At 37.1% G+C, this 26,994-nt stretch overlaps 2 protein-coding genes across 2 annotated transcripts; both read right to left on the bottom strand.

The window, feature by feature from the left end:
* Positions 1 to 2,002: 2,002 nt before the first annotated feature.
* Positions 2,003 to 6,519, bottom strand: opn6b (opsin 6, group member b). The gene is made up of 6 exons (XM_073827196.1): positions 6,176 to 6,519; positions 5,872 to 6,077; positions 5,336 to 5,435; positions 3,049 to 3,153; positions 2,738 to 2,961; positions 2,003 to 2,634 (listed from the first exon to the last, which is right to left on the bottom strand). The coding sequence occupies exons 1-6, from the start codon at positions 6,267 to 6,269 to the stop codon at positions 2,176 to 2,178; spliced, it is 1,188 nt and encodes a 395-aa protein (XP_073683297.1). The 5' UTR covers positions 6,270 to 6,519; the 3' UTR covers positions 2,003 to 2,175.
* Positions 6,520 to 6,634: 115 nt separating this feature from the next.
* On the bottom strand, positions 6,635 to 25,629 carry scfd1 (sec1 family domain containing 1). Its single transcript, XM_073827195.1, has 25 exons — positions 25,563 to 25,629; positions 24,743 to 24,813; positions 24,541 to 24,629; positions 24,364 to 24,454; positions 23,984 to 24,106; positions 23,758 to 23,845; positions 23,575 to 23,664; positions 21,820 to 21,875; positions 21,288 to 21,373; positions 20,954 to 21,053; positions 20,397 to 20,536; positions 19,597 to 19,687; positions 19,438 to 19,511; positions 17,811 to 17,892; positions 17,585 to 17,681; positions 15,211 to 15,281; positions 13,120 to 13,199; positions 12,934 to 12,996; positions 12,768 to 12,843; positions 12,098 to 12,151; positions 9,367 to 9,419; positions 9,007 to 9,040; positions 8,648 to 8,713; positions 8,505 to 8,573; positions 6,635 to 6,843 (listed from the first exon to the last, which is right to left on the bottom strand). Exons 1-25 carry the CDS (start codon positions 25,591 to 25,593, stop codon positions 6,820 to 6,822), a joined length of 1,899 nt encoding a protein of 632 aa, XP_073683296.1. The 5' UTR covers positions 25,594 to 25,629; the 3' UTR covers positions 6,635 to 6,819.
* Between the last annotated feature and the right edge of the window lie 1,365 nt (positions 25,630 to 26,994).

The raw sequence follows: 26,994 nt of genomic DNA, 5'->3' as shown, positions 1-26,994 counted from the left end.
TATTGAGAATTTTTAAACAAAGTATATTATTGACTTTTCATTAAGACCCTAAAGAATCATACGAATTTGTGGAAAATGGGCATCCGATGACCCCTTCAAATAAATGCAGCCTCGGTTAGCATAAAATACTTTTTTCTTTAAATCATACCCACTACCAAACTAGGTAGAGTACATTGGACATCTCATCTCTTCCCTGTTAAAAAAAGGTAAGTTTTGTTGCTGGTCAAGGACCAGCATAAACCAACAAAGGACCAGCATAAACCAGCTTAAACCAGCATCCCAGCATCAAAACCTACCTAACCATCATATGATGTTTTTTCAACAGGGTTAACAGATGCACAACTGTCTCTTAGGACTTCCCTCCCATAAATCATAAAATTATACAACATCACACTGATTAATATTTCCCAGAAATCATTATTTTTCAAACTGCTAAGTAGTCTTGCACCAAAATAAGCATATGGGGTCTGCGCCAAAAAATCTCCTTGCGTAACAGACCTACTTTAACCACCGACACTGCTAATTTGAGATAACATTCACCAAAACACCACACACACACACCAAGATCCTCTTATTTTGTGACCACCGTGTGGGACTAATTCTCTTGGATGTCATTTGAAGAGGTGGCATGCTTGAGCAGAGCGCATTTGAATGGGGCAGGAGGAGGACATTTCCCACAACCGTAAGATCAGGTCACTGAAGTGTTAGCGCCTGCTTATGTCCAACTTACCACTTGCTCCAAACCTCTAATACAGGGTTTCCCTATACACTGGACACAGAACACTCGTGTTTGCATTTTTCCTGTTTAGAAAAAAAAAATCATGTTATTTATACATTAAATATATAAATCACCCGTTTAACCCTTCACCTGATAATTATTAACTGATTATCAGTGTGCTATTTTTCTGTTCTATACCAGGTTATAATTCTTTTGTAACCTATGAGGTCAGATTTGTTTGCTGTTAATCTGTTTGTTCTGAAAGCAGTTACTGACTGCGTCTGTTCTTGGAATTATGACTCTGGATTGTTTGACTGTTCCTGCTGCTCTGTTTGGACTCAAAGCTTCACTGTTCCTCTGACTACGAGCACGCCTGCTGCTTTTGAATTATGTGCCTGGATAATGTAAATAAAGCACCATTACATGACTGTTCTGTTCGTTCTGCGCTTGAGTAATTTGTACTCAGTCCTGACATTACAGTCTGGTCAAACAGGGACTCGGCTGAGGACAGACAGAAGATTCTTACTCTGCAGTCAGCAGGATCAATTTGTGAATCCTTCTCCTCTGGTTTCTCCAGGCCATCCTATAGGTTCTCACCAGGATTCCTGCAGCTGCTTTGCTGATTATAGTGAGCTTAAAGAAACAGTTTATCCAAAAAGGAAAATTAATTAGTAATTAATTACTCACCATCATGTTGTTCCAAACTCGTAAGACCTTCGTTCATCTTCAGAACACAAATGAAGATAGTTTTGATGAAATCCGAGAGCTTTCTGACCCTGCATAGACAGCAACACAACTGACATGTTCAAGATCCAGAAAGGAAGTAAGGACATTGTTAAAATAGTCCATTCAATAATATTAATATAACACTGGCTCGTGCTTTGGGAGATATTTATCTTTTTACATATGTATTTTCTTAAATACTTTTGAAGGTAATATTAGGAAAGCTATCTGGAAGTCAGTGTTATTGTTTTTGCAGTTTGTCTTTCTTTTATTTATTTCATCCTGCTTTTGATTAGCAAGAGAGCTGTTTACTTGCTTATTAGTTAAAAGCTACATTCTTTCCCTCTTAGGTAGTGCATCAATTTATTTTGGCCTTTCCACTTTTATAAATTATTTGTTCCTTCCTTAATATCATTATTTATCTTAATTCGAGATTGTGTTTGATGTACTGGGACAGGAAAAGGATCTCTCACAACCCTAAACTGGTGAGAATATAATACAGACGTGCCATTAAATGCGTCAACAGTTTACGAGCCTGAGAGACAGAGATTAAGCGACATAAAACCTTTAACCCAAACTTTATTGGATTCACACAATGACCTCACGTTCAACATGAAGCATTTGTAGACAACGTCACTCATTAATTATAATAGATAATAGAGAGTGAATGTCCTAATATTATTCTCATCATTTTATAGAAACAATCAGAGGACATAAACTACCACAAAAGACAGCTAAAGTCTTCCGGAGTAGCTTGATTTTCTCAATAATCCATGAGGACTGACACTCTTGCCTGACTCTGGTAAGGGCCTGTCCTGGTGTTCTGATTCAGGAGGGCTCTCTGCATTTCCCTCCTGGATATTTTCACTTGCATTATGGTCCACCGGCTCATCATTCTCCTTAAAGCCATCAACGTCGAGCTGCACATCAGCAGGCCAGGCCAATGGCACAGAAGGGGTGTGCCTGTGCACTGATGTGGGTCTGAGGCAGTAGAATAGAGCCTGTAGGTCCTTCCGGAACTTAGAGCTCATGCCAATGTAGATAAACGGATTGTAGAAACTCGCTGACTTGGCGAAAAGGCTGGCCAGAATGCTGTTGAGTTGAGGTATTTGGTAACCCCAGGCGGACCACATGGAAATGACTGCATACGGGGACCAGGCCAAGAGGAAGGCCGCACACACAATGAGGGAGACCTGGAGAGAGAAACACAGTATGACACGTACATCAATGCGTACGTCTTTTGGTTTGACGTTTAATGAGAATTTATGTGGCGTTATGGTTGTTTTATGGTTGTACCCGTGTGATGCTGCGTTCAATTTTTCTCTGCCTTTCGCTGATATCTCCTCCCCGACTGGACTTGTGGCTGGAGTTGACCCTTCGGATAATGGAGACGTATGTAAAGACTATAACAAATAGTGGCACAAAGAAGTTGAAGAAGAAAATGCTGATGACGTAGAGCTTGACTGGAACAGAGTACAGCGCTTGTGTCCAGTCGATTTCACACGTCCCATACCCACGAGCTACAGAAGAAATAAAAAATCAGTAATTTTCCATTTCAACACAATTTCAATTTCTAAAAATGATGAATGTCCTTGTTTCAATCCTACCTCTGTAACTGCCCCAGCCCAGCAGTGGAGCTGCAGCCCAGAACAGAGAGCACAGCCAGACCGCTGCTATGACCAAGCAGATATTACGCTTGTTGACGTGATAAGCTGAAGGACATGGCAGAAACACTCGCATCAGCACAGTCGTCATAGCGTAATCATGCTGATTTATCTAATATTTGTGCAGCCAAGACTAAAGAGCTTCTAAAAAAAGCAAAAACAACATAGTTCTAGATTTATCAAAAACTTAACATTATAGGATTTCAGGTCTTGGAAGAATCTGGTTCAACCATTTATTGTTCAGCGAAAGACGAAACGAACAGGATTTCCTGGTTTTCAAATCTGTTAGGGTCAGACCACTGTGTCCTACTGCAGATCATACTGTGTTTCAAACAATTTAAATGCCAAGGGCGCCCAAATAAGGGGTCTTTTGTGAGAGACCCCTTTCCTAAAATATAAACGCAGCTATACATTTTTATGAACTAAGATCTACTTATACCGTGTGAGAAGTTTTAATACATTTTTTTTTATTTTATTTTTTTATTTTGTTGATTACTTAATATGGATTACTACACTACCAGTCAAAAGTTTTTGAAAGGATTTGGAAAAAAATTATAGAAATTAATACTTTTATTTAGCAAGGATGCTTTAATTTTATCAAAAGGGCTGATAAAGACATTTATAATGTTACAAAAGATTTCTATTTCAGAGAAATGCTGTTCTTCTGAACTTTCTATTCATCAAAGAAACCTGAAAAAATTCTACTCAGCCGTTTTTAACATAATAATAATAATAATAATAATAATAATAATAATAATAATAATAATAATAGTGTGTTTTAACAAGCAAATCAAAATATTAGAATTATTTCTGAAGGATAATGTGACTGGAGTAATGATGCTAAAAATTCAGCTTTGAAATCACACAAATAATTAACATTTTAAAATATATTAAAAGAGAAAACAGTTATTTTAAATAGTAATATTTTAAAATTGTACTGTTTTTGCTGTACTTTGGATCAAATAAACGCAGGCTTGGTGAGCAGAAGAGACTTCATTAAAATCTTACTGTTCGACGGCTTTTGACTGTGTAAATGGACCCAGGTTATCGACTTTTTATTATTTTAAACAAATTCAATTATTAGTAAATTATTAATAACATCAGTCTTTAGAAAGCAAAATTGAACTTATAGTATTACATTTGCAAAACATTTGACCAGTAGGTGGCACTGTGCCAAAACGACTCATGTGCACTCAGGTCATGCTTAGTGTAACATGTACCAAGTTGGGTCTGAATCCATTTAAGCCATGCACAGACAATGCCTCATGCCTATTTTTGCACGCATTTCGTCAAATTCGTTAACACGCTATAAGAGAACGGTTTGGCATTACAAAAAACTTTTGATAAACTTTGGCCAGCATTGTCTAAAGATGATCTGAGCCAATTTTGGTGAAAATTGGACAAACTGTCTAGGATGAGTTCTAAATTCTAAATTGCAAAAAATCTTGAGCAATACAAATTAGAATTTTGATTTGCAATTGACAAGAAAATGGAGGAAAAATTTTTGCTTCTAGACGTTATGGTTCAAAAATTATTAGCAGAAATTTGAAAGCAAAGTTTGAGTTAGAGACTCTAAATTTGCTATGGTTAATACAGAGACTATCCTCTATCTGTGTGCCAAATTTTACTTTCCTGCAATCAATTATATGGGCTGCCATAGACGCACCCAGAGTGGAAGAAGAAGAAAAACATTTAAAAAATGAACGAATACAATAGGTGCCTAAACACCTTCGGTGCTTGGGCCCTCCCTACCGTCCCACTCAATTTCTCTGTAGACCCCCTAGCAACCCTGTTCTAGAATTTGGTAATTATGTGGCACCCTTCCCTAAACTCTCTAAGTCTCTAAACTTCATCCTGGAAGGCCAGTGTCCTGCAGAGGTTAGCTCCAACTTGCCTCAACACACATCTGCCTGGAAGTTTCTAATATGCCTAGTAAGACCTTGATTAGCTAGGTGTGTTTATTTAGAGTTGGAGCTAAACTCTGCAGGACAATGGCCCTCCAGGACCGAATTAAGACACCCCTGTTCTAAGTGCAATGTATGTGGCTAATTCATACACCAATAGTCTGTTGGAACCACACAAAACTATAAAAAATGTGAGGGAAAAATTATTTTGCATATGTAATTGCAGAGCAGCTTTCAATGCATGAGCTTGAGCACCTGGACCAAATTTGGGTACCCGCTATACAAAGGTATAATAACCCAGTGGGTTTAGCCAAGACGGAGCATACCATGCTGAGGCTGGCAACCTTTGATGTAGCGGATGACACTGATGGCTGTCAGTGTGTTGATGCTGATGAGTCCGAAGAGCAGTATTAGGAATCCGTCCACCTGGCCAAAACACAACATCTTATACATTGCAAGCAGGTCTGGCATTCTCTGCAAACCTGAGGCAGTAATCACTCTGACTTGTCTCATCACCCACTAACCAGGCCCTGGGGAACAAGCCAGCAAGATTAGGGGATAAAAGGACACATGCCCGTGTACTTGGAACAACTACAAATAATTCATCTCTTCAGCCCCTCCTGCCTCATAACACCACCTGTCAGACTGCAGAGGGAAACACAATGATGGACCTCTCATACCAGATAATGCGTGATGTTCTCTAAGAGCAAGTGAAGTGAACTAAAGGGGATCATACTTAAAGGCACTGGATCATTTGATCTTTGTAATTGAATTCATCTGGAGGATGAATCAAAATAAAATACTTTTATCACTTACTCACCCTCATTTAATTCTAAACCTGTTTGACTTTCTACCATCTTACCTTGCAAGTCCAAAAAGTCCTTATAAGATAGCCTTCATCTCTGAGCACATCAAAAACTTCAAGGATTCCTCGAGAATACCCAAAAATAGCAATGCTGGCGTCAGAAATGGCAAGGTTGAGAGTCAAGAAATCTTGTGGTTCGAGAGACTTTCTTTGCTTGGTTAAAAGTAATATTACAACTCCATTTCCAATCCAAGAAAGCCATCCTATCAAAACAGAATTATAAAAATGATCAATTCTTTCTTCTCACATGACATCTTCCAATGTAGCAAAGCTCAAGAAGAAACAAATCACAGTAACGTACCTAGTAACACCAAGTAGACACCGATAGCTGTTTCTCCTCCATCCGACACTCGGTAGACTGTGACATTTGAGGGAAGAACACTGTGGACATCCATCTTCAGTGAAAATCTTTAGGTTGGACTCATCTCAGGGTGACGTTTGCTAGGCTTTTCACAATCTTGCTTTCTTCATTGGTGGAAGATCTAGCAGACTAGACCGAATAGACCGATCTACACTTGAGCAAACATCTGAACTGTAACAAAGCTCCAGTGTTGATCAAGACAAGGTGTAATCTCCTGATCTTGTTAAAGACTTTAGAGACTGAGATTTTTGGGACAGTTCTTGTCGGTCACCAAACCACTTAAGGCATTTACCTCTGCTGTTGAACTCACCCGACGTCAATAAGCCCCTGGTGAGGCATAAGATGTCTAAATCTATGCTGATGACCCACTCACAGTAGACTCAAAGAAAGAAAACAAAATGTGATTGGTGCGTAAGACTTTATTGTCGGGAACCATTAGTATTGAATTAAATAGTATAGGAAAACAGTATAAAGTACATGGAATATGAGTGATTCTGAAGTTAGAGGGGTTTTAATAGAGTACAACTGAAGGGATCTTGATTCCAGTTTTGAGAAGCGTAGATCATTGGACTTCATCGCTCCTCCTATTTCTGACCAAGCTGGGAGAGCTGTGGAGAAATTAATGGGTTTAGTCTTAACCGCTCTGATACTGCATAATCACATCAACATTTAAACAAAAGTAGGATTACTACTGAAAAATTGCTCAGGACCACACAGTGTCATATAAGTTCAGGATCACAGGAAAAATTGGGAGAAGCGAGATACATTCAACTTTTTCACTTAGAGCAAAGGGGTAAAAGAAATTGATGTGGAAATAAAACTAGGTAAAATGTTTAAAAAATATTTACAGAGGGAAAGGCTCGTTATGACTTGATGTCAACTTTGTTGAGACAAAGTACAACATAGGTTTGCTTCAAGCAGCAAAAAGCATTCCAAGACACTCAAAGCAGGGTTATTTTCTTCCAACTCAAGGATAATCGGTTGGTTTTTAGAGCAATGGATTGCGAAGCATCTGATTTTTTAGTGAATTCTGTCCTTGTATATAATCATGTGCTGATGAATTTGCACTTTTATCTGAAGTGTGATGCAAATCGAGTGACTGACATTTTGAAAGTGCTTTTTTTTTAACATACACTTCCTATAGGTACAGTTGAAGTCAAAAGTTTACATACACCTTGCGGAATCTGCAAACATTTTAATTATTTTACCAAAATAAGAGGGATCATACAAAATGCATGTTGTTTTTTATTTAGTACTGACCTAAAGAAGATATTTCACATAAAATACGTTTACATATAGTCCAAAATAACAAATAATAGTGGAATTTATAAAAATTACCCCGTTCAAAAGTTTACATACACTTAATTCTTAATACTGTGTTCTTAACTGAATGATCCACAGCTGTGTTTTTTTAGTTTAGTGATAATTAAGTTGGCTTGGGAAAGCCAACTTACTGAAATCCTATTTAAACTTATTATTATTGTTAATGAGTCCTTTGTTTGTCCCGCTGATCTTCAGAAAAAATTCGTCAGCTCCCACAAATTCTTTGGTTTTTCATCATTTTTGTGTATTTGAACCCTTTCCAACAATGACTGAAAGATTTTAGGATCTATCTTTTCATACTGAGGGACTCATATGAAACTATTACATGTTCATGTTCAAACATTCACTGATGAATCAGAAGAAAAGAAAAAAAACAATGCATTAAGAGTAATTTAGATTGAGTAAAGTAATTAATTAATTTGAAGATCAGGGTAAATTTAACTTATTTTGTCTTCTGGGGAACATGTAAGTATAGTTGCACATAATAATAGTAATAGTTGCTGAGTCCCTCAGTTGTCCTCAGTGTGAAAAGATGGATCTCAAAATCAGTCATTGTTGGAAATGGTTTAAATACACAAAAATACTGAAAAACCAAAGAATTTGTGGGACCTAAAAGATTTTTCTGAAGAACAGCAGGCAGTTTAACTGTTCAGGACAAACAGATTTGTGAACAACTATCACTAAACAAAAAACACAGCTGTGGATCATTCAGGTAACAACACAGTATTAAGAGTCAAGTGTATGTAAACTTTTGAACAGGGTTATTTTCATAAATTCAACTATTATTTTCTCTTGCGGACTACATGTAAACCTCTTATGTGAAATATCTTATTCAGGTCAGAACTAAATAAAAAACAACATTCATTTTGTATGATCCCTCTTATTTTGCAAGGTGTATGTAAACTTTTGACTGTCACTGTATATGCAGTAAGGAAAGTGATCATACCTGTTTCATGAACTGGCCTGCATTGAAAAGCTCACTACAGCCGTAAAGAATCCGCTTCCCTTGCCTGGCCTGTAGAGAAGGAAATCATTACGCTCATCTTCATAAGCAAAGTTCTTGTAGTATCAAAATGTGTGCAGCCATACCTTTGTGTAGTCAACAAGATTTTGATACTCTATGTAATTGCCCCCACCAACAACAAAGACGATGGCCTGTGAAATGAGAATCTGTCATCAGCTGTTCAAGCTCAATAGTCACTATTAAATAAAACCTTGTCATATTTCACAACGGCTGTCCTACAGACGTGAGCACAGACACACTAGGCTTCCAGCTCACTTTGTCAGCAGCAAGGCCTAATCTCCACTAGGAAATAAAGGCTATCTGTGTTACAGACTAACCCTGCCAGGTTACAGTGCATGGGCGCCAAACCGTGAAGATACCGTATCAACATCCACACGGTGCAAATTCACAACCATCAGATATCCGCATTGCTTTTGATACTCACCTCTTGAAAGGGGTTCTTGTTCCTTGGAATGGAGCTGAGGGAGTTAAACAGTAAGGATTAATTCATCATCACTGGCAGAGAGTGAAAATAGCTAATAGTTGTGGAAAAGAAACGACAGATCTTCTTATATTCTAAATATTTTCAGTGGAAAGTTACAGCTTTGGCACGGATGTGCAGATCCGTTATTTACCTAACTTCAATACTGCCTTATGTGTATGTAATAAAGACACAAGCGATTTCGAATTCCTCCATGGATCAAATGCCTTTAACATAATATTTGAATACAGTGGGACCAAGTCAAACACAGAGATGTATCATTTGAAAATATAAGGAGCCTAGTCTTCGTCCTCGGTGTCCTACCTCTCGCTTCCGCGAAGCATCTTGGGATCAAAGTATCTGTAGTCATCCGTCTCCTGCAAAAATCACAACACATAACATTAGGGATTACAGAGCGCGTAAGTAAATTAAGGATGAAATAACACACAGCGCACCCTCCCCACATCACCATCTCCTAAAAACCACCTCATCTATCTACATTAAATGCTTATCAAGATCTAATGCTTCCCAGCAACCATTCGTCTGAGAAGGTTCATAAAGCCTCAAACAGTAAAATGTCCTCCAGTAGGACTCAAAAAGCAAGATTATCATCTCTGCTTTGAAGAGTCTCGGCACAAATTGAGGAGAGCTATCTCTGAGGCGGAGGCCAATGGCCTCCTACTTCCTCATCCTCCGTATCGGATGGGCCAAGCCCGTCTCTTCCCCCACGAGACCTCAGTCAGCCCGACCTGGCGCTCTGGTGCATACTTCATTCTGGGAAGAAATACTTTGCCGTCAGCTCACTGAAAGAAGAGCCTCACTGCACTTCCAAATGGTGAAATGCTCCAGATTTTTCTGATATCGGTTTACCCTCGTCGGGTAGCGAAGCTCAACATTAATAGTGAGCACAGAACACACTATTGCAGCCTTGTCGCACAGGCCCATCTGCGAGGACTATCTGACGAGCAGCGGAGGCAGGAGATTCTGTAGCGCTCAGCCGCCCAACTTCCTCAACAACAGCCGTATTGTGCAGGGCACTGAAATTCCAGTAGCTGAGAAAATGATAATACGGTTATGTTCAATTCAAGTTTATGGGCAGCGAAGGGGAAGCATTTCCAGTCGGTAACAGGATACGGCAATCTGTCCACCCCAGCTTTTGAGAGCGAGAAGATCAGAGGGGACCCTGAGGGTGTTTCAGAAGGAAATAAGGTCTTTATGTCAAGGAACGTGAAGGGGAAGCTAACAGGCCGCTGTTATACAAACGAATGTTTGCGAGAGCAAATATGTCAGCAAGCTGTCTCCATTACAGCGCTTTATATTTAAAATGCGTTGGGACAGTTCTTGGAAGTGTGTCTGGGGAGAATTTAAGATGTCTAAATAGAGAGGAGTCCTAGAAGTCATATTACGAGGGTTGCCACATCATCTCTTCTGTGGTAATTCCACATTTATAAAAAATCAGCATCAATCATTCCCCCGCACCGCCTCGGCAGTTAGTTGATTTCAAAGCAGATTTTTCCTTCAAGGCTATCCAATGATAACAATGCGTTCAAATACCTGATGCTTCATCTACAGACATTCGTAGCAGAACACAATCCCATTATCGACAGCTTCGAATGCTGTAGAGACGTCCCCTAGTGCTGCACACATGAGGGGTTTGCACCTTTGTTCCGCCACACAAAGGTGAAAAGCCCAAATGGCCTGCTTCCAAATCCCTCAGCCCTAGAAACTTAATACATTGTGTTTCTGGTTCACTCACTAGAAACCCTCTCCCTCTCTCTCTCCACAGGTGTTCCCCCGGCTGAGACAGTCGCATTAACCATGCAGCTCAGATTGCCTGGATTGAGGTCTCGGCACACTCAAAGTGCCTCTTCAGTGCCCCATTCAGGACGAATTCAGTGTCCCATAGCGCAGCAGTGTCATACACATTAATCCGCAGTGGGAGGTAAAGCAGTCAGCCATGGCAATACACAATACCATGTGCACAATTTTGGAGACATTTTTGGATTTAGACTTTTAGACTTTTAACAATCAAAATTATTCTTAATTACCCTACGAGTTTCTGACTAATATACTGCTTTTCAAAAGTTTTGGATCAGTAAGAATTTTAATGTTTTAAAGAAGTTTCTTACACCTATCAAGGCTGCATTTATTTGTTCAAAAATCCAGAAAAATGTAATATTGTGAATTGAAATATTATTTCAATGTAAAATAACTGTTTTCTAAGTGAATATATTTTAAAATGTAATTTATTCCTGTGACGCAAAGCTGAATTTTCAGCATCATTACTTTAGTCTTCATTGTCACATGATCCTTCAGAAATCATTCTTATATGCTGATTTATTATCAATGTTGAAAACAGTTGTGCTGCTTAATATTTTTTTGGAACCTGAGCTTCTTTTTTTGTGATTCTTTAATAAATAAAAAGTTAGAAAGAACAGCATTTTTTTTTAAATAGAAATCTTTTGTAACAATATAAACTACCTATTTAAAAGTTTGTGGTCAGTAAATTCGTATTCTTTATTTATTTAAAAAAAGTTATTATTTTTATTCACTAAGGATGTGTTAGATGAATAAAAAGTGATAGCAAAGACTTTTATTGTTAGAAAAGATTTATATTTTGAATAAATGCTGTTCTTTCTCACTTTTTATTCATCAAAGAATCCTGAAAAAAGAACCACAGGTTCTAAAAAAATTAAGCAGCACAACTGTTTCCAATATTGATAATAAAAATATTAAATCAGCATTTTAGAAAGATTTTTGAAGGATTGTGTGACACTGAAGGCTAATGAAAATTCAGCTTTGCATCACAGGAATAAATTATTTTAAAATATATTAAAAAAAGAAAACCATTATTTTAAACTGTAATATTATTTTACAATATTACTGTTATTTCTGAAAAGTAAATGCAGCCTTGATGAGCTTAAGTGAATTCTTTAAAAAAAAAAACACATTACAAATCGTACTTATCCTAAACTGTTGAACAGCAGTGTATATCAGCAAAACATGGGAAGACAAAAGGATGTGAGGGAAGGCAGAAACAGACAAGGGTGCTCACCGGGTTTGACTTCATTTCCATCAAGTTGTCCAAGATGCGAGTAACTGGCAAGTTCTATAAGAGAAACAATTAAGAATCATAATAAACCCAAAAAAAGTGACATTCAACAGATGCCTTTAATCCAAAGAAACTTCAAAATAAGGAACATCACAAGCAATTTATCAAACAAAAGCCACAAGTAACGCAATATCAATACCAAGTAACGGCAACAACAACAGACAAATGCTTGTGGGGTTGACAAATGTTTGTGTGAGGGTGAAAAGAGATACCTTCAACTTAATTTTAAAGTAGAAAGACATTTAGTCAGCCATAACTTACGAAGAGAAACACTAGACAAGGATGCAACTGTCTAGTGTGCATGTGTTAAGCATCTGTGTGCACAGTTGTATAATAGGAGTTTACACTGAAACTAAAGTATAATTTGATATGGGTGCTTTTTGTAGTAAATTGCGATTGCTAGGGTGTTATTTTTGGTATTTTTTGGTTTCTTAGATGATTTTAGCTCATTGCTATGTGGTTGGTAGGCTGTCCAGGAGTTTTTAATCTTTCTTACTTAATTAATTACTATTCTGCCTTTCACAATGATATGCAGTTGCTACAGTGTCCTGAGTGGTTGCTTACTAAGTAAAATAAGCCCAGGTCCTTAGATACAGCCCAGATAAATACTTACATGCTGTTTCAGGACCAGATTTTTCACCCCCTCCATCACAAATTGGGAGCCAGTGTTCATCACCCTTGAGAACAGTCTGAAAAAGACGGGCCATTGCATTCAAAACACATACGGCATCAACAAAAGGATTCATATTTTGAGAATTAAATTAGCTGTAGCTTCATACCCCATTGGTTTGACTCCACTGCTCCCGTAATTGGCTGGCGTTGCAGCCATTTTGGTGAAAGCTCTGGAAAAGAGGTTATAATAGTTGTAGCACTACTGTTCTCATCTTTCTACCAAATTTAATGTAGTAACCAGGCAAATGTGACAGTGTGTTATGGTGTGTTTGTTGACAATGGCCAGAACTTACTTCCACTGCTTAATGTAGTTAAGTGGGGATAAGTCGCAGCCTGCATCAACCAAGGCTTTCTTGTACTGTTCTACATCAGCCTAAAAAGAACAAAATGTCTTTATTTATTCAACACTCAACTGTTTAAGAGGATCTGTTTTTATAGAATGAAGGATGACTTATAGCTCACAAGCCATAAGCATTCATCAGGGTAAGAAGAAACTCCAGTTCCTGTTTGAGACAGAGTCGTCTATACCACATGAGTGAGAGGGCCGTTTTCATGTCACCAACCTCATTACAGCCTCAGAAAACAAACAACAAAATGACTGCTTTTGGCGTTTAAGCAGATGCTCAGCCAACAATAACCTACGCTGGTTCAGGAGGACACAGATGAAAGAAAGGATAACCAGAAGACGTGGAAAAATAGTTCAAACTCTGAGCACCCTATTCTTTTTTTGGAAAGTCCAAGCTTTTACAGCCTGCACTGATAAACATAATAGAGAATGACAGTCCTTGCCCACAGCACAGGCCAGTGCGCTTTCTCCAGGGTTGAAATCTGGTCACTTGGACACTGTCCATCCCAGCTTGGTCCCACGGGTCGGTCTCTTCGGAAGTGTACACGAGAACTCAAAAATGTCATTTGTATGGCTGTTTAAGTAACATCCCACAAATGAGATCTTGCCATGAGCTGAACAATCCTGCTTTATCAATGTACAAGAGTAATAACACTTGGCCATGGCATCAAAGGGTGTCAGTGTTCCTCAAATCTGCGCTGCATGTGTCCCAAAGAACAACAAGGCTTTTGAAGACAGAGTCTGAGAGCACAGTTTAAGAACCCGGGCCGAGCTTCATAGGGAATGGACAGAATGTTTTTGGCTCCATGTGTCCACAAACAATGAAATCCATGCATTTGCCACCGATTATAATAAATTGCGGTGTTACCGAAAGCGCACATCAGGGTAGCCCACCGCAGTCAACCTCAAATCTACATTTTAGGATTATTTATCTAGGACTCTTAAAGGAATATTCTGCATTAAGTACAAATTAAGCTCAGTTAATAGCATTTGGGGTATAATGTTGACTACCACAAAAATTTCACATTTCCATTTGTCTGGTGGCAAAAACGAGTGTACCCATAGTTACAAGTCATTGCTGTTTGGTGATAAGTTTTTGGCTCAAAGACTGCATTTAAAGTCACTCCAGAGATGTTTAGCTGGGATTAGGACTTTGCTTTCTGCAGACCAGTCAAATTCTTCCACACTGACTGAATCAATCATTTCTTTTTGAACCTTGTCTTATACACAAAGGCATTATCATGTTAGAATAGAAAAGGGTTCTGTCAAAGCTGTTGCTAGTTAATTAGAACTCTCGACAAGTCAGTGTTCTGAGTGGCCTTAATAAATTACAAACAAGTAAAACATTAAAAAGCCACACAAAATGGCAATGGATCAGTTTTTTTATTTTCGGAATAGCTCAGCAAGTGCAACAATTTCTTGTCATCAAAATAAAAGCACCCCCTATAGTCCAAAATATGTATAAAATGATGTGGATTTTGTAAATAACGTAAATCTTTTATGGGTTTTCTGCTACATATTTCAGTAAGAGATATCATTTACGTTATATTTAAGCCAAATTAATATTATATTAAGCACCCGGGTGTTTCTTTAAAAGAAAAAATATATGGGTTAACGCAATGCAGTGACGTTTTACTAGTACACCCACAAGTATACCATCTTTCTGTGCAAAGTTACATCCAATTTCATACAATCCAGCATACTGTAGAAATGACAGCTCAAATAACACAGATACTTTAACAGAACAATTACTGCAAGTGCTTTTATAAAATAGTATGGTTCAAAATAAAAAAATCCCCCCCAAAAATCATCACCATAAACTTGATGTTTGCTGTTTTTAAAGAAAACAAGCTACAATTTGAGTTTTTTGGGTGGTAAACAATATCACGCCACAGATGTTGTTACTAAACGTAACTTGTATTTAAACCGAATGTTCCTTCAAGGTTGCTATGATCTGAAGTTTCTTACAGGACCATGACCATGATAACTATTCATATTATGAATACTCTTTGTTCATGATTGTGGTGTGGGGTCTTACCTCAGATGGGGGCTGCTGGGAAGTGATGTAGTAGATCAGAAACAGCCTCATCTTATCTTCTGCTGTTCCAGCTACCAATAATGCAAATGCATAAAGTCACGTTTAATTCCGGAACAACTTTGTTAGTGTGTTTTCTTTTTTTTTTTGTCCTTGCTATTGCTGAAACATGATCAGAAAATCAAACATTGCACTCATCGGAACAATAAAGCACTGTAACACTTGAAAAATAACTGATCATTATCATTATAGCTAGTGGCCATTCCTGTGTACTCTTAAGAAACCCATGAACCTACAGAGGACCCTGTGGAGATCAAGAAACTGTGTCCTCTTGAAACCTCACAATGCTGGCAGGAGAGAAAACAAATCTCATCCTGTGGTAGCATCACAGAGAGCCTTTAAAGCAGACCGCTTCCCCCTAGGGATGTGATGTATTTCAGTCCACTAAGCTGGAAAAATGACTGGACGAGGACGAGGGGTGGGATAGGCTCTCGTTAGGGGAAAGGGGGTATGAGTTACTCATTCAATTAGTTTCGTTTGATCTCTCAGGATGGGGCTGCTCTTGGTAAAACAAAATTTTATGACAGTAAGGCAGTATGCCATGCTTTGAGGGATATAGTGGTGTTTGGATTACGGTCAAGCTCAAAGAGCAGCTGACGAGTCAAGGCTTATTAAAGCAATAAGCCACTTGAGGCCAAGTGTTACAGAGCTTTTGCCACAATTATGGGGTGTTGTCAGGCAGAATGTGTAGATTGTCATGGTCGCCAAGCCACAAATTAATCAAAGATCCTATTATTATTATCATCAATATTATTACTATTACCTAGCATTATTATTATTGGTTTGTAGAAACTTCTGCTGGTAGCAGAAAATTCAAATGATGTGCAGTCACAAAGGCGCATATTTTGGCTATTTTACAACTGCTTCAAACAAGTCTCATCCAATCAGATGTTAAAGTACCACTATATGCACTTCACATGGGATTTTTTAAACTGTGCGCTTTGTATAAAAGATCAGGGATTTGCGTAGAAGATAAAAGACACTAATCTAGGGCAGCATGATTCGGAAAAAAAAAATCAAACCACAATTTTTCTCATAAAAAATGCAATTGCTATTTAAAATGCAGTTTGTAAAAAAAAAACTGTTTTTGGTCAAATTATATATCAAATATGCCTATAAAATAATAATAGTAGTAATTATTACTAAATAAATCATATATAAATATATCAGGATAAAATAAATCAAATTTAACATTTAAGAAATTAATAAAAACTGTAAAATTACAAGACTGATATATCTTAAAGGGTTAGTTCGCCCAAAAATTTTAATTAGCCCATGATTTACTCACTCTTCAGGCATCCTGGGTGTATATGACTTCCTTCTTTCAGATGAATCCATTCTGAGTTATATTTAAAAGTATCCTGGCACTTCCAAGCATTAGAATGGCATAGGCGGGTGTTTTTCTTCATCAGTCCAAAACAAGTCTAATGAAGCGCATCCATCCGTAATAAAAAGTGCCTCACATGGCTCAGAGGGGGGAATAAAGGCCTCCTGAAGTGAATCGATGCAAAGAATATCCATATTTAAAATGTAAGAATCACTTAATCTAGCTTGCATCAATTGGTCAAACTCGGAAGCAGCTCCAGGAGGATTACGTAATGCGTCACGCAGTAGTGACGAATGCGAATGCGCAGTGGAAAGATCAAAACAAAACAACGGTCACAAATTAGAAGTTCAAAACTAAAATTTGTAAAGGAAAATGTCAGAGGATTTCGATATAAACCAAGAGAAGACTGGTTTTCCTTTGCTCCTGTAAACAATTGTTGGTTTTCACGGGACTCACAGTCACATGCGCAACGCCAACGTCCTACATCATCCGCCTTGAGCTGCTTCCGTGTATAACAGTGAGCGCAAGATAGATTAAAGTGATTCTTGTTTTAAATATGCATATTTTTGGATAAAAATGCATTGATTCGCTACAGGATGCCTTTATTCACCCCCGGGAGCTGTGTGAGCCCCTTTTTATTATGGATGGATGTGCTTTATTGGACTTGTTTTGGACTGATGAAGAGAAACACCCGCCTATGCCATTCTAAAGCTTGGAAGTGCCAGGATAATTTTTAATGTAACTCTGATTGGATTTGTATGAAAGGAAGTCATATACACCTAGGATGATTGAAGGGCGAGTAACCATAATGCTTTCATTTTTAATGGAAGCTTTTAAAGTTTTTTAAAGCAGTTTATAAGTGCTTCTTATTACAAGTTTGGAAAGATAATTAGTGCATTGTTGCAATGATCCTTTCCAAATAGGGCTTAGAGATGCAACTAATGAGACTAAATGCCTTGAATGTTTAACACAAGGAAGTGACTGACTCACCATCAGGATCACTGATAATGTCCAACAGGGATTTATCAAGTGTGGACTTGCTCATAAGTTTCTCCTCATACTCAAAGTACACATCAAGCTTACGGCTCTACAAAAAGACAGAAAGGCAAATTTAGAGGAAAAATATGCTCACCCTCACAGAAACAATACAATGTGCTGAGAAGATGTAACTTCATCTCAAAAGAGATGAAAAACATTTTTCTCATGAAGCACTGACCTTGATGTGGTCCAGAACTGCTGTGGCAACGTTGGTGTGGAGGTCAATCAGTCTCTTCTTTTCCAGGAGCTCAGGAAGAGAACTGTTTAGAGAGAGGAGCAGGTTGTTATCCTACTCTATACGCATAGGGTCAGGCAGGGCTACAGCGGTCGGCCTTTGAGAGTACAATAACTAATTTATATGTGACCCTGGACCACAAAAGTAGTCGTACGTAGCATGGGTATATTTGTAGCAATAGGCAACAATACACTGTATGGTATTAATTTTGGATTAGTAATATTGCTAAGAACTTCATTTGGACAACTTTAAAGGAACACTCCACTTTTTTGGGAAATAGGCTCATTCTCCAACTCCCCCCGAGTTAATAAGTTGAGTTTTACCATTTTTGAATCCATTCAGCCGTTCTCCTGTTCTGGCGATATCACTTTTAGCATAGCTTAGCATAGATCATTGAATCCTATTAGACCAATAGCATCACGTTCAAAAATGACCAACGAGTTTCGATATTTGTCCTATTTAAAACTTGACTCTTCTGTAGTTATATCGTGTACTAAGACCGGTGGAAAATGTAAAGCTGCGATTTTCTAGGCCGATAAGATTAGCAACTACACTCCCATTCCGTTGTAATAGTCAAGGAAGTTTGCTGCCGTAATATGGACGCAGCAGGTAGAGTAATATCACGCAGCGTCTGAAAATAGTTCCCAGCCAGGTTAGCATTTGCACATGTGCTGCGTGATATTACTGCGCCTGCTTCAGCCATGTTACAGCAGCAAACTTCCTTGACTGTTACGCCGGAATGGGAGTGTAGTTCCTAATCTTATCGGCCTAGAAAATCACATCTTTACATTTTCCGCCGGTCTTAGTACACGATATAACTGCAGAAGAGTCAAGTTTTAAACAGGACAAATATCGAAACTTGTTGGTCATTTTTGAATGCGATGCTATTGGTCTCATTGGATTCAATGATCTATGCTAAGCTATGCTAAAATTGATATTGCCTGAACAGGAGAACGGCTGAATGGATTGCAAAAAAGGTAAAACTCAACTTATTAACTGGGGGGGGGGGGGGGGGGCGTTTGGGGGATGAGTTGGAGAATGAGCCTATTTCCAAAAAAAAGTGGAGTGTTCCTTAAAAAAAAATATTTAGATTTTTTGCACCCTCAGATTCCTGATTTTCAAATAGTTTTATCTCGGCCAAATATTGTCATATCCTAACAAATCATACATCATTGGAAAGCTTATTTATTAATGAAAAAAACTGTCATTATGACTAGTTTTGTGGTCCAGGGTCACAGATGTAAAACAGTTTTTTATTTTTAATGGGACAGATCAACAAATGAAAAATGATTTTACCTGCTATTGTCAGCAAAGAAAATCCATGTTTAATATATTTAAACATTTAAAATTTTGCAATATATTATAATTTTATGATGTTATATTTATTACTAATTATTTAGATACTTATCAAAATATTACACTTTTATATTAGATTTCTGGAATTCATTTATTTGAAAACAAATATCCATCATTAATAATGTGCATGTAGATAATTAACATGTTTAATACACCATATTGTCCCTTCACACAAAAATACTTAATTACTTCAATTTTACGAAGAATTTCTTACCTGACGGCTGAGGTAAGTTTGGCAGTGTTATCTGACAACATACTAATAGCTCCGTCATCCTCCCCTTCTAAGCCCTTTGAGGAAAGCAACATTTATCCGTGTTAACCAGCATGCAACAATTCAATCATATACAATTTAGCATCAGCTTTATTAACCTACCATTATACTCTTGAGGCGTTTAACCTCATCCTCTTGGGCTCGATATGTATCTAGTTCCTCTTGCACAGCTTCTGCAACCTCAGGAAATGGACTGAAGCGATGGACAGAAATTAATTAAATGCTTAAGAGGCTAAAGATAAATCATTAAGCTGTTTTAAATCTGTATAAACTGTCTTGAAAGCAGGAACGCAACTAAAACATTTTCCAAAACACATAACTGACGATTTTTTGCAAAAATTTGCAGTAATATAAAATGAGAGCAAACGTTCTTAAATATTAACAAACACTGAGAAAACATTTGACTGAATTAAGACAACTTGGGATGTTATCCTATCAAACATTTACACGCTTGAACGAACAGTTGGTTTATTAAATGTCCTTAAAGGGACAGTTCACAGAAATACTGAACATTCTGTAATCTCTTACTCCCATGTCATTCCAATCATGCATGACATTCAGAAAAATTTTTTGTAACCAAACCAGTTTGGTGCCCAATGACTTCCACTGTGTAGGTGAAAAAAAAAATTCACCCAAGTTTGGAACGACATGGGGGTGAGTAAATGTTCATTTTTGGGTGAACTATCCATTTAATCAAAACAAGGACAGAATGAGGTCTTTGGAAAGCAACATCAGACATATTAATTTACATTAGACATAAAGGGTTACATCAGACATATTTATTACACAGTCGTCAGTTTAAAAGATTTGTACAGAATACTAGAAGTACACCTAAAAACAACTTAATGCACAACAATTATCTTTATTTGGATACATGAGTTTTACCAACAGTGGATGTTTACCTTCCTTTGTGTTTCTGCCAAAATTTATCAGCAGCAGTGAGATCATAGCTCTTCTTGTTTTTCTTTTTGGGCCGTGCTCCAGCTGGACTGGCCTCTGACCCTTGAGACTCCTCCACACTAACCCGGTTCAGGTGGAAGTCCTGATATAAAGATTATATTGGTTAGGCAAGGCAACAAAACTGAACCAAAACACAATACAGGGTCTAAATTATCATATATACCAGCTTTACTAATATAAAATAAAATCTCTTAGAGTACAGCTGCCATACAGGGAATTAAGACAATATTAAGGCGAAAGCATTTCTGAGACGGTGAAAAAAACACCCAAAGGATTAATGATCACTGGCACAAAAAGCAACCCAGCACCTACATTCCACATTTCATGAAAGCCCTTTGTCATCCATATGATAACTGCAATAGCTTCATCTTTCCATATGCCGCAACTTGGAACTATTTGCAGTTTCCATTTTTGGGAAATAAATTACATTAACACTGATAGAAAAAAGGAGAAATTAATTCATTGTGGGTCATGCGAGTTTATTTTAGGTTCTGCTCACCAGCACATCATGAATGAGAGCCTGATACGTCCATGTGTGGTGGAGAGGAGTCGCTAGATCCAGGTTACGATCGGCAAGAACAAACAGTGGCCTCTGAAAACTGTGGGAGTGATGAAAGGAAAGAAGGGATATTTTAATGGCCCAATACTAAAACATTTCTCTACGTTATATACGTTACTTAAGGTGACCCAGTATAAGACACTTGACTATCTTTCTATCTATCTAACTGTCTTTCAAAGATTTATAGCCTAAAAAAATGCTACATATCTTAACATATTCTCTGAAAATCAGTTGTACGGAGGTGTGCAAGACTGTGAGTGTGTTTTTGCTCCACCTGAACTGGCCAGTGCCCATGGTGTCTCCGGTGAACAGGCTGTTACGAGCGTCTCGCAGATTCTCTCTCAGTTTCTTGTCAAGTTTCTGAGGAAAAAAAAAGAAGTTAAATAACATTACTAATATTCCAGTAGAAACGAGTTGAGCAATATGTATAAAATAAATTAGTCCAATAAACTGAGCAGCAGGTGTTAATTTTGTCTCATATTACAGTTAGACATTCCTTTGCTGAAACTTATCATCTAAAAGCTCTGCGTTTGGACCGATTCCCACATACGGAACAAAGAGGAATTTTGTACTATCAGTGAAAGTGAATTAAGCTACAGTATCAGTTTGCACCTTGTGCACAGACTGTAAAATGTACAAATGCACTGTAATGCAGAGATTAGTGTAGGGATTGAGGTGATAATCAAATGATCAGATACATTCTATAACACTCGATTCTAGAAGTCATAAAACCCTCTTTACCAAACAGACTGGTCATAAAGAAAGTATCAGAGAAACATTAAAAAACAGATGAGTGAGTCTCTTACCACGGCTACCATTTCGGCAGCGTTCCCTCTTGGACATCGGATAATTGGGACAGCACCTATGATAACAGGAAAGCTCACTGTACTGCCAATAGGAGGGTGCATTAAATATCTGCTCACAAGCTCCCAAGACACACAAAATCACATTTCAAAAACAACAATACAGGCTTGATCATTGCACTTAATTTGAATTGTGACATTTCTGTCATATACAGTTTTAGCAGTCATGTAATAAGTAAACAGACCAAACTGAAATCATTAAACATTATCTAAATATTTTCATCCGTTGAGTGATATACAAAACAATATTAGAAAGGTTCTGCCACCCAGTGGCTCTTTAGGACAGTTGAGAGTTACACTAATGGTTGTAATCTAAAAAACTATTACAAAAACCCTGCTTTTAATTTTAGTTAAATATCAAGTATTCATCAATCTAGAATTTTGTACAGTTACTTCATGTACCATGAAAGAGCGTTGCCTTTTATTCAGCAAGAATGTGATAAATTGTGAATGTAAAGACATATTTAAACATACAAAATATTTATATTTCAAATATATGCTGTACTTTTGAAGTTTCTATTTATCAAGCAACTGTTTTTAGCATTGATAAAAATGAGAAATGTTGCTTGAGCACCCAATCAGCATATTAGAATGATTTATGAAGGAACATGTGACACTGAAGACCGGAGCAATGCTGAAAACTAGTTTGCATTACAGTAAAAAAAAAAACTGCCATTTAAAAGTTTGGGATTAGTAAAAAATGTATGGTTTTTTTTTTTTAGAGAAGTTTCTTATGCTCATTTATTTGCTGCATTTATTTGATCAAAAAAAAAAAGAAAGAAAAAAAATTAATAATGAGAAATATTTCATGTAAAATAGCATGTTTCTATTTTAATATACATTAAAATCAAATATATTCCTTTGATGCCAAGCTGAATTTTCAGGATCATTACTCCAGTCTTCAGTCACATGATCCTTCAGAAATCATTCTAACATGCTGATTTATTATCAATGTTGAAAACAGTTGTGCTGCTTAAAATTTTTTTTGGAACCTGTGATACTACTTTTCAGGATTCTTTGATCAATAAAAAGATAAAAAGAACAGCATTTATTTAAAATAGAAATCTTTACTAACAATATACACTACTATTCACAGGTTTGGGGTCAGCAAAGTTTTATTCTTTCTTTTTTTTTTTTTAATTAATACTTTTATTGTGGATGTGTTAAAAATTTTTGAATAAATGCTGTTCTTTTAAACCTTTTATTCATCAGAGAATCCTGAAAAAAGCATCACAGGTTCCAAAAAATATTTGGCAACACAACTGTTTCCAACATTGATAATTCTAATAACAAATCAGCATATTAAAATGATTTCTGAAGGATCATGTGACACTAAAGACTGAAGTAATGGCTGAAGAAAATTAAGCTTTGCATCACAGGAATAAATTTGATTTTAAAGTATATTAAAACAGAAACAATTAACATTTCGTATTATTACAGTTTTTCTGTATTTTTGATCAAATAAACGCAGCATTTATATGCATAAGAGACTTAAAAAAAAAAAAAACATTACAAGTCTTACTGATCCCAAACCTTTGAACGGCAGTGTACATTTTAAAATATATTACAAATTTTATAATATTTCACAATACTGTATTTTCAATTAAATAAAAGCCTTGGTGAGCATAAGAGACATATTAGAAATCTTCTGAACAGCAGTGTATATGCAAGAAGGATCAAAACTCGGTCATTATTTACCCAGAGTGACAAAAAAGCAGAAGAGACTATCCACTATTGTGTCCATTATGCCCTCCATGTCTGTGTCCATGATATCTGGTTTATTAATTGCTGTGGGCACAGAACAGTAGTAGCATTAATAACACTCAGATTACAAATGAAACAAACATGAAGTCAATACTTCAAGCCATTCTAGCGCCTTACCATGATAGGAGATGTGTTCTTTGTTTTGATTGCAGAGAATGAACATATCATCTTCAAGCGTGATGAAGTTCAAATACTGATCAAATACCTGAGGAGGAACAGAACAGCCTAATATTTGAACTGTATAACGAAAATGAGCAGTACGTTATTTGCCTTCCTTCAGGTATTCATAGAGCTTGTCTGATTTGAAATTTACATTCACAATGAACAAATGTGTCTGACTTACTTTGGTCACCAGGTTTACAGCATTAGCTGCTAGAGCAGCACTTGCTATGTCCTCCAACTTACTTCTGGAAATTGCGGAGATGAAGTTCAAATAGTAGGACTCATATAGTTGGTTTCGGAGATCCTGTGATAGTGAAAATAACTATTAGGCTGATAATACATTTTTTAAACAATGTTGCCGTAAACAGGCAACCAGGTGAGACACAGGGCCCACAAATGATCTGAATTATCCAATTTCTCAATGAGAAAGTGCCCAAGCAACATCGCAGAAAAAAAAAGTTTGCCAAAATTGCTCAAAAAGTTGGTGTTGGTGGAAATGGTGTGACTTTCACAAATTGTTCTGGAATGGGACTAACTCAATTATTTAGTGAACATACTTACTTGACATATCCTGTCAACGTTCTCCTCTGTGGGCATTACAAAGTAAATGGCAGGAACATCTGGAATGGGGTCGCGATCTGAGTGCAACAAGCTAGAGGAAACAAACAAAAAAGTAAACAATCTAATCAAATCTTTTTTTTCTTTTTGTTTAATAAATAAAATCTTAGGAGTCCTTACAGGTGTAGAGTGATGCCCATGTCCCGTAACTCTTTCACAGACAGCAGGGGAGATATAATGTCTTGGCCAAAGCGATCGTAAATAAGAACCTAAGAAGAACACCAAAAGGTAAATGTTAATGCAAATTACAACTATGAAAGCATCACTGAACCACATTTTAAAAAATGGTATATAATGGAAGGTGTATGTTGAGTATCCTTACCTTCCATACCGGCTCAGCTGCTGTGTTTTTCAGAGGTGGGGCATTGAAGTTGAGCATTCGCTTCAGAGCAGCTGAGGACAGAAGCATCATAAAACATTGTGCATAAAACAGTCATTTTATAAATGAAAAAATAAAAAAATAAAAACAATTTAAATCACTGAAGCCTACATTCGTTGGCAGGATTTGACCAGATTTTTTTTATCTTATTTGTTGAAATTACGTATTTTATACAGTAAACACACATCTATTTTTAATCAACAAACTATCTATTGCTTATCAATAAAGACAAAACATGATTTTTCACAGTAGCAGTTGCACAGCGATTGTCAATATCCATTTACGACAATGTCAGCCACAGAAAAATAAAAATGATAAGCTCAGCATAAAACAGCATCAATATAACATCAACAAGACTATTTTGTATCACTAAATATTAACCAAAATAGGCTAGCTTTCGTTTAGTGACTCTAGTTAGCATATCAATTCAAATCGTGAGTTTCATATGACAGGTCTCTGGGATATTGAAAGCTGTATATTTCATAAACGAGATGTTGGTTGTTAGTCATCAAAACACAAGTGCTCTTCATCTAGTCAAGCAAGACAATCGTCCATCCATCTGATGTAAACCAGCTGCTAGATGAACAACACGGTTAGCATCTTCAGCTACACTGACAGGATTGTACAATTTCAGCTACTGTGTATTCGGCATCATTGTATGTATTTGAAATAAAAACATTTTAAAAACCGCGCGAAAATAACTAATATCAATTATATTAACAATGCCGAGTGTTTCGATATAAATTCAAACTTATGAACAAACCTGTCTGTTTTTCCCGGATGGAGGCCGCCATCTTTACTGTTTATGCAGTGACGACTGCGAGGGTGACGTGGCAACCGGCGAACCGCTGTCTGCGTTGGTCCTGGCAAAAGTTCTTGAATAGACCAACAGTTTTGTATTATCTTTATGTCAGTGGTTCTCAACCAGGGGCCCGGGGAGACTAGGGGAACTTACTGAATTCCCAAGTGGTCTTAAAATGATTTCATTTTTAATTATAATCCAAATGTGTGATTTTTAGACCCATGGTCATACACCATGTGCATAATTATTAGGCACGTTGATATTTTGATCATATATTTTTTTTCCAAGCACATTTGACCAGTTCCAAACCACATCAATCTTAATAACTACTATTCATTTTATATGTAATTATTTATAAGTGATATATAATTGTCCATGAAGGCTGGAAGTGAAAAACTCCTTATATTCAGGTGTGCAGAATTAGTAGGCGCGTTTTCTTTTACAGATAAAATGAGCCAAAAAAGAGATTTGACTCAGACTGAAAAGTCAAAAACCATTAAATGCCCATGAGAAGGATGCAATACTAGAATTTGCAAAGTTAAGACATGACCACTGGACAGAAAAACGCTTGTTGCGTCTGCAGGTAGAGAAGAAAAGATGCATGTTAATTGCAAAAAAAGTAAGAATTAAGGTTAAGAATTAGATATGAAACCATCAGGAACCATTTAGTCTCCAGCGCCACTGTTTTCCAGAACTGCAACCTACCTTGAGTCTCCAGAAGTGCAATGTGTCAGGTTCTCAGAGACTTTGCTTGGGCAAAAAATCCTAAAAAATGACCCTCAATTAATAAGAATAACATTCTGTGTTGTGAAATACATGGAGACTGTTTTTTATAGGCTTTATAGACAGATGAGTTGAGAGTGACTCTTGAAGGACCAGCACCACATCTTCTTATAGCACTCTTTCGAGTTTATGAGGACTTCGAGTTTTGGGACTTCAGGTTTAGTCTATCTCCTATCCTGAAATGTCTGTCTTGCAGAGATGGACCAAAATGAACTTTTAAAAATTACTGCCAGATTCTGGAAAATATATTTTTGAAAGAGTGCTAAAAGGATGTGGTGCTGGTCCTTCAAGAGTCACTCTCAACTCATCTGTCTATAAAGCCTATAAAAAACAGTTTCCATGTATTTCACAACACTTCAGAATGTTATTCTTATTAATTGAGGGTCATTTTTTAGGATTTTTTGCCCAAGCAAAGTCTCTGAGAACCTGACACATTGCACTTCTGGAGACTCAAGGTAGGTTGCAGTTCTGGAAAACGGTGGCGCTGGAGACTAAATGGTTCCTGATGGTTTCATATCTAATTCTTAACCTTAATTATACTTTTTTTGCAATTAACATGCATCTTTTCTTCTCCACCCGTTTTTTTTCTGACAATGCAGACGCAACGAGT

Source organism: Garra rufa, chromosome 21 (assembly GCF_049309525.1).
Source record: "Garra rufa chromosome 21, GarRuf1.0, whole genome shotgun sequence".
Taxonomy (NCBI): Eukaryota; Metazoa; Chordata; class Actinopteri; order Cypriniformes; family Cyprinidae; genus Garra; species Garra rufa.
Note: the sequence above shows the minus strand (reverse complement) of the source record. Positions and strands in the feature narration are given on the sequence as shown.

What these genes read in the sequence shown, in the direction of transcription:
- opn6b (XM_073827196.1), bottom strand. Translation starts at nt 6,269, where the DNA reads ATGGATGTCCACAGTGTTCTTCCCTCAAATGTCACAGTCTACCGAGTG. An exon ending in AGGTTGCCAGCCTCAGCATG is followed by an intron (nt 3,154 to 5,335) that starts GTATGCTCCGTC and finishes CATGTCCTTCAG; the next exon opens with CTTATCACGTCAACAAGCGT. An exon ending in TTGAACGCAGCATCACACGG is followed by an intron (nt 2,635 to 2,737) that starts GTACAACCATAA and finishes TTCTCTCTCCAG; the next exon opens with GTCTCCCTCATTGTGTGTGC.
- scfd1 (XM_073827195.1), bottom strand. Translation starts at nt 25,593, where the DNA reads ATGGCGGCCTCCATCCGGGAAAAACAGACAG. An exon ending in TGGCAGAAACACAAAGGAAG is followed by an intron (nt 19,688 to 20,396) that starts GTAAACATCCAC and finishes CCATCGCTTCAG; the next exon opens with TCCATTTCCTGAGGTTGCAG. An exon ending in CATTATCAGTGATCCTGATG is followed by an intron (nt 15,282 to 17,584) that starts GTGAGTCAGTCA and finishes CATTATTGGTAG; the next exon opens with CTGGAACAGCAGAAGATAAG.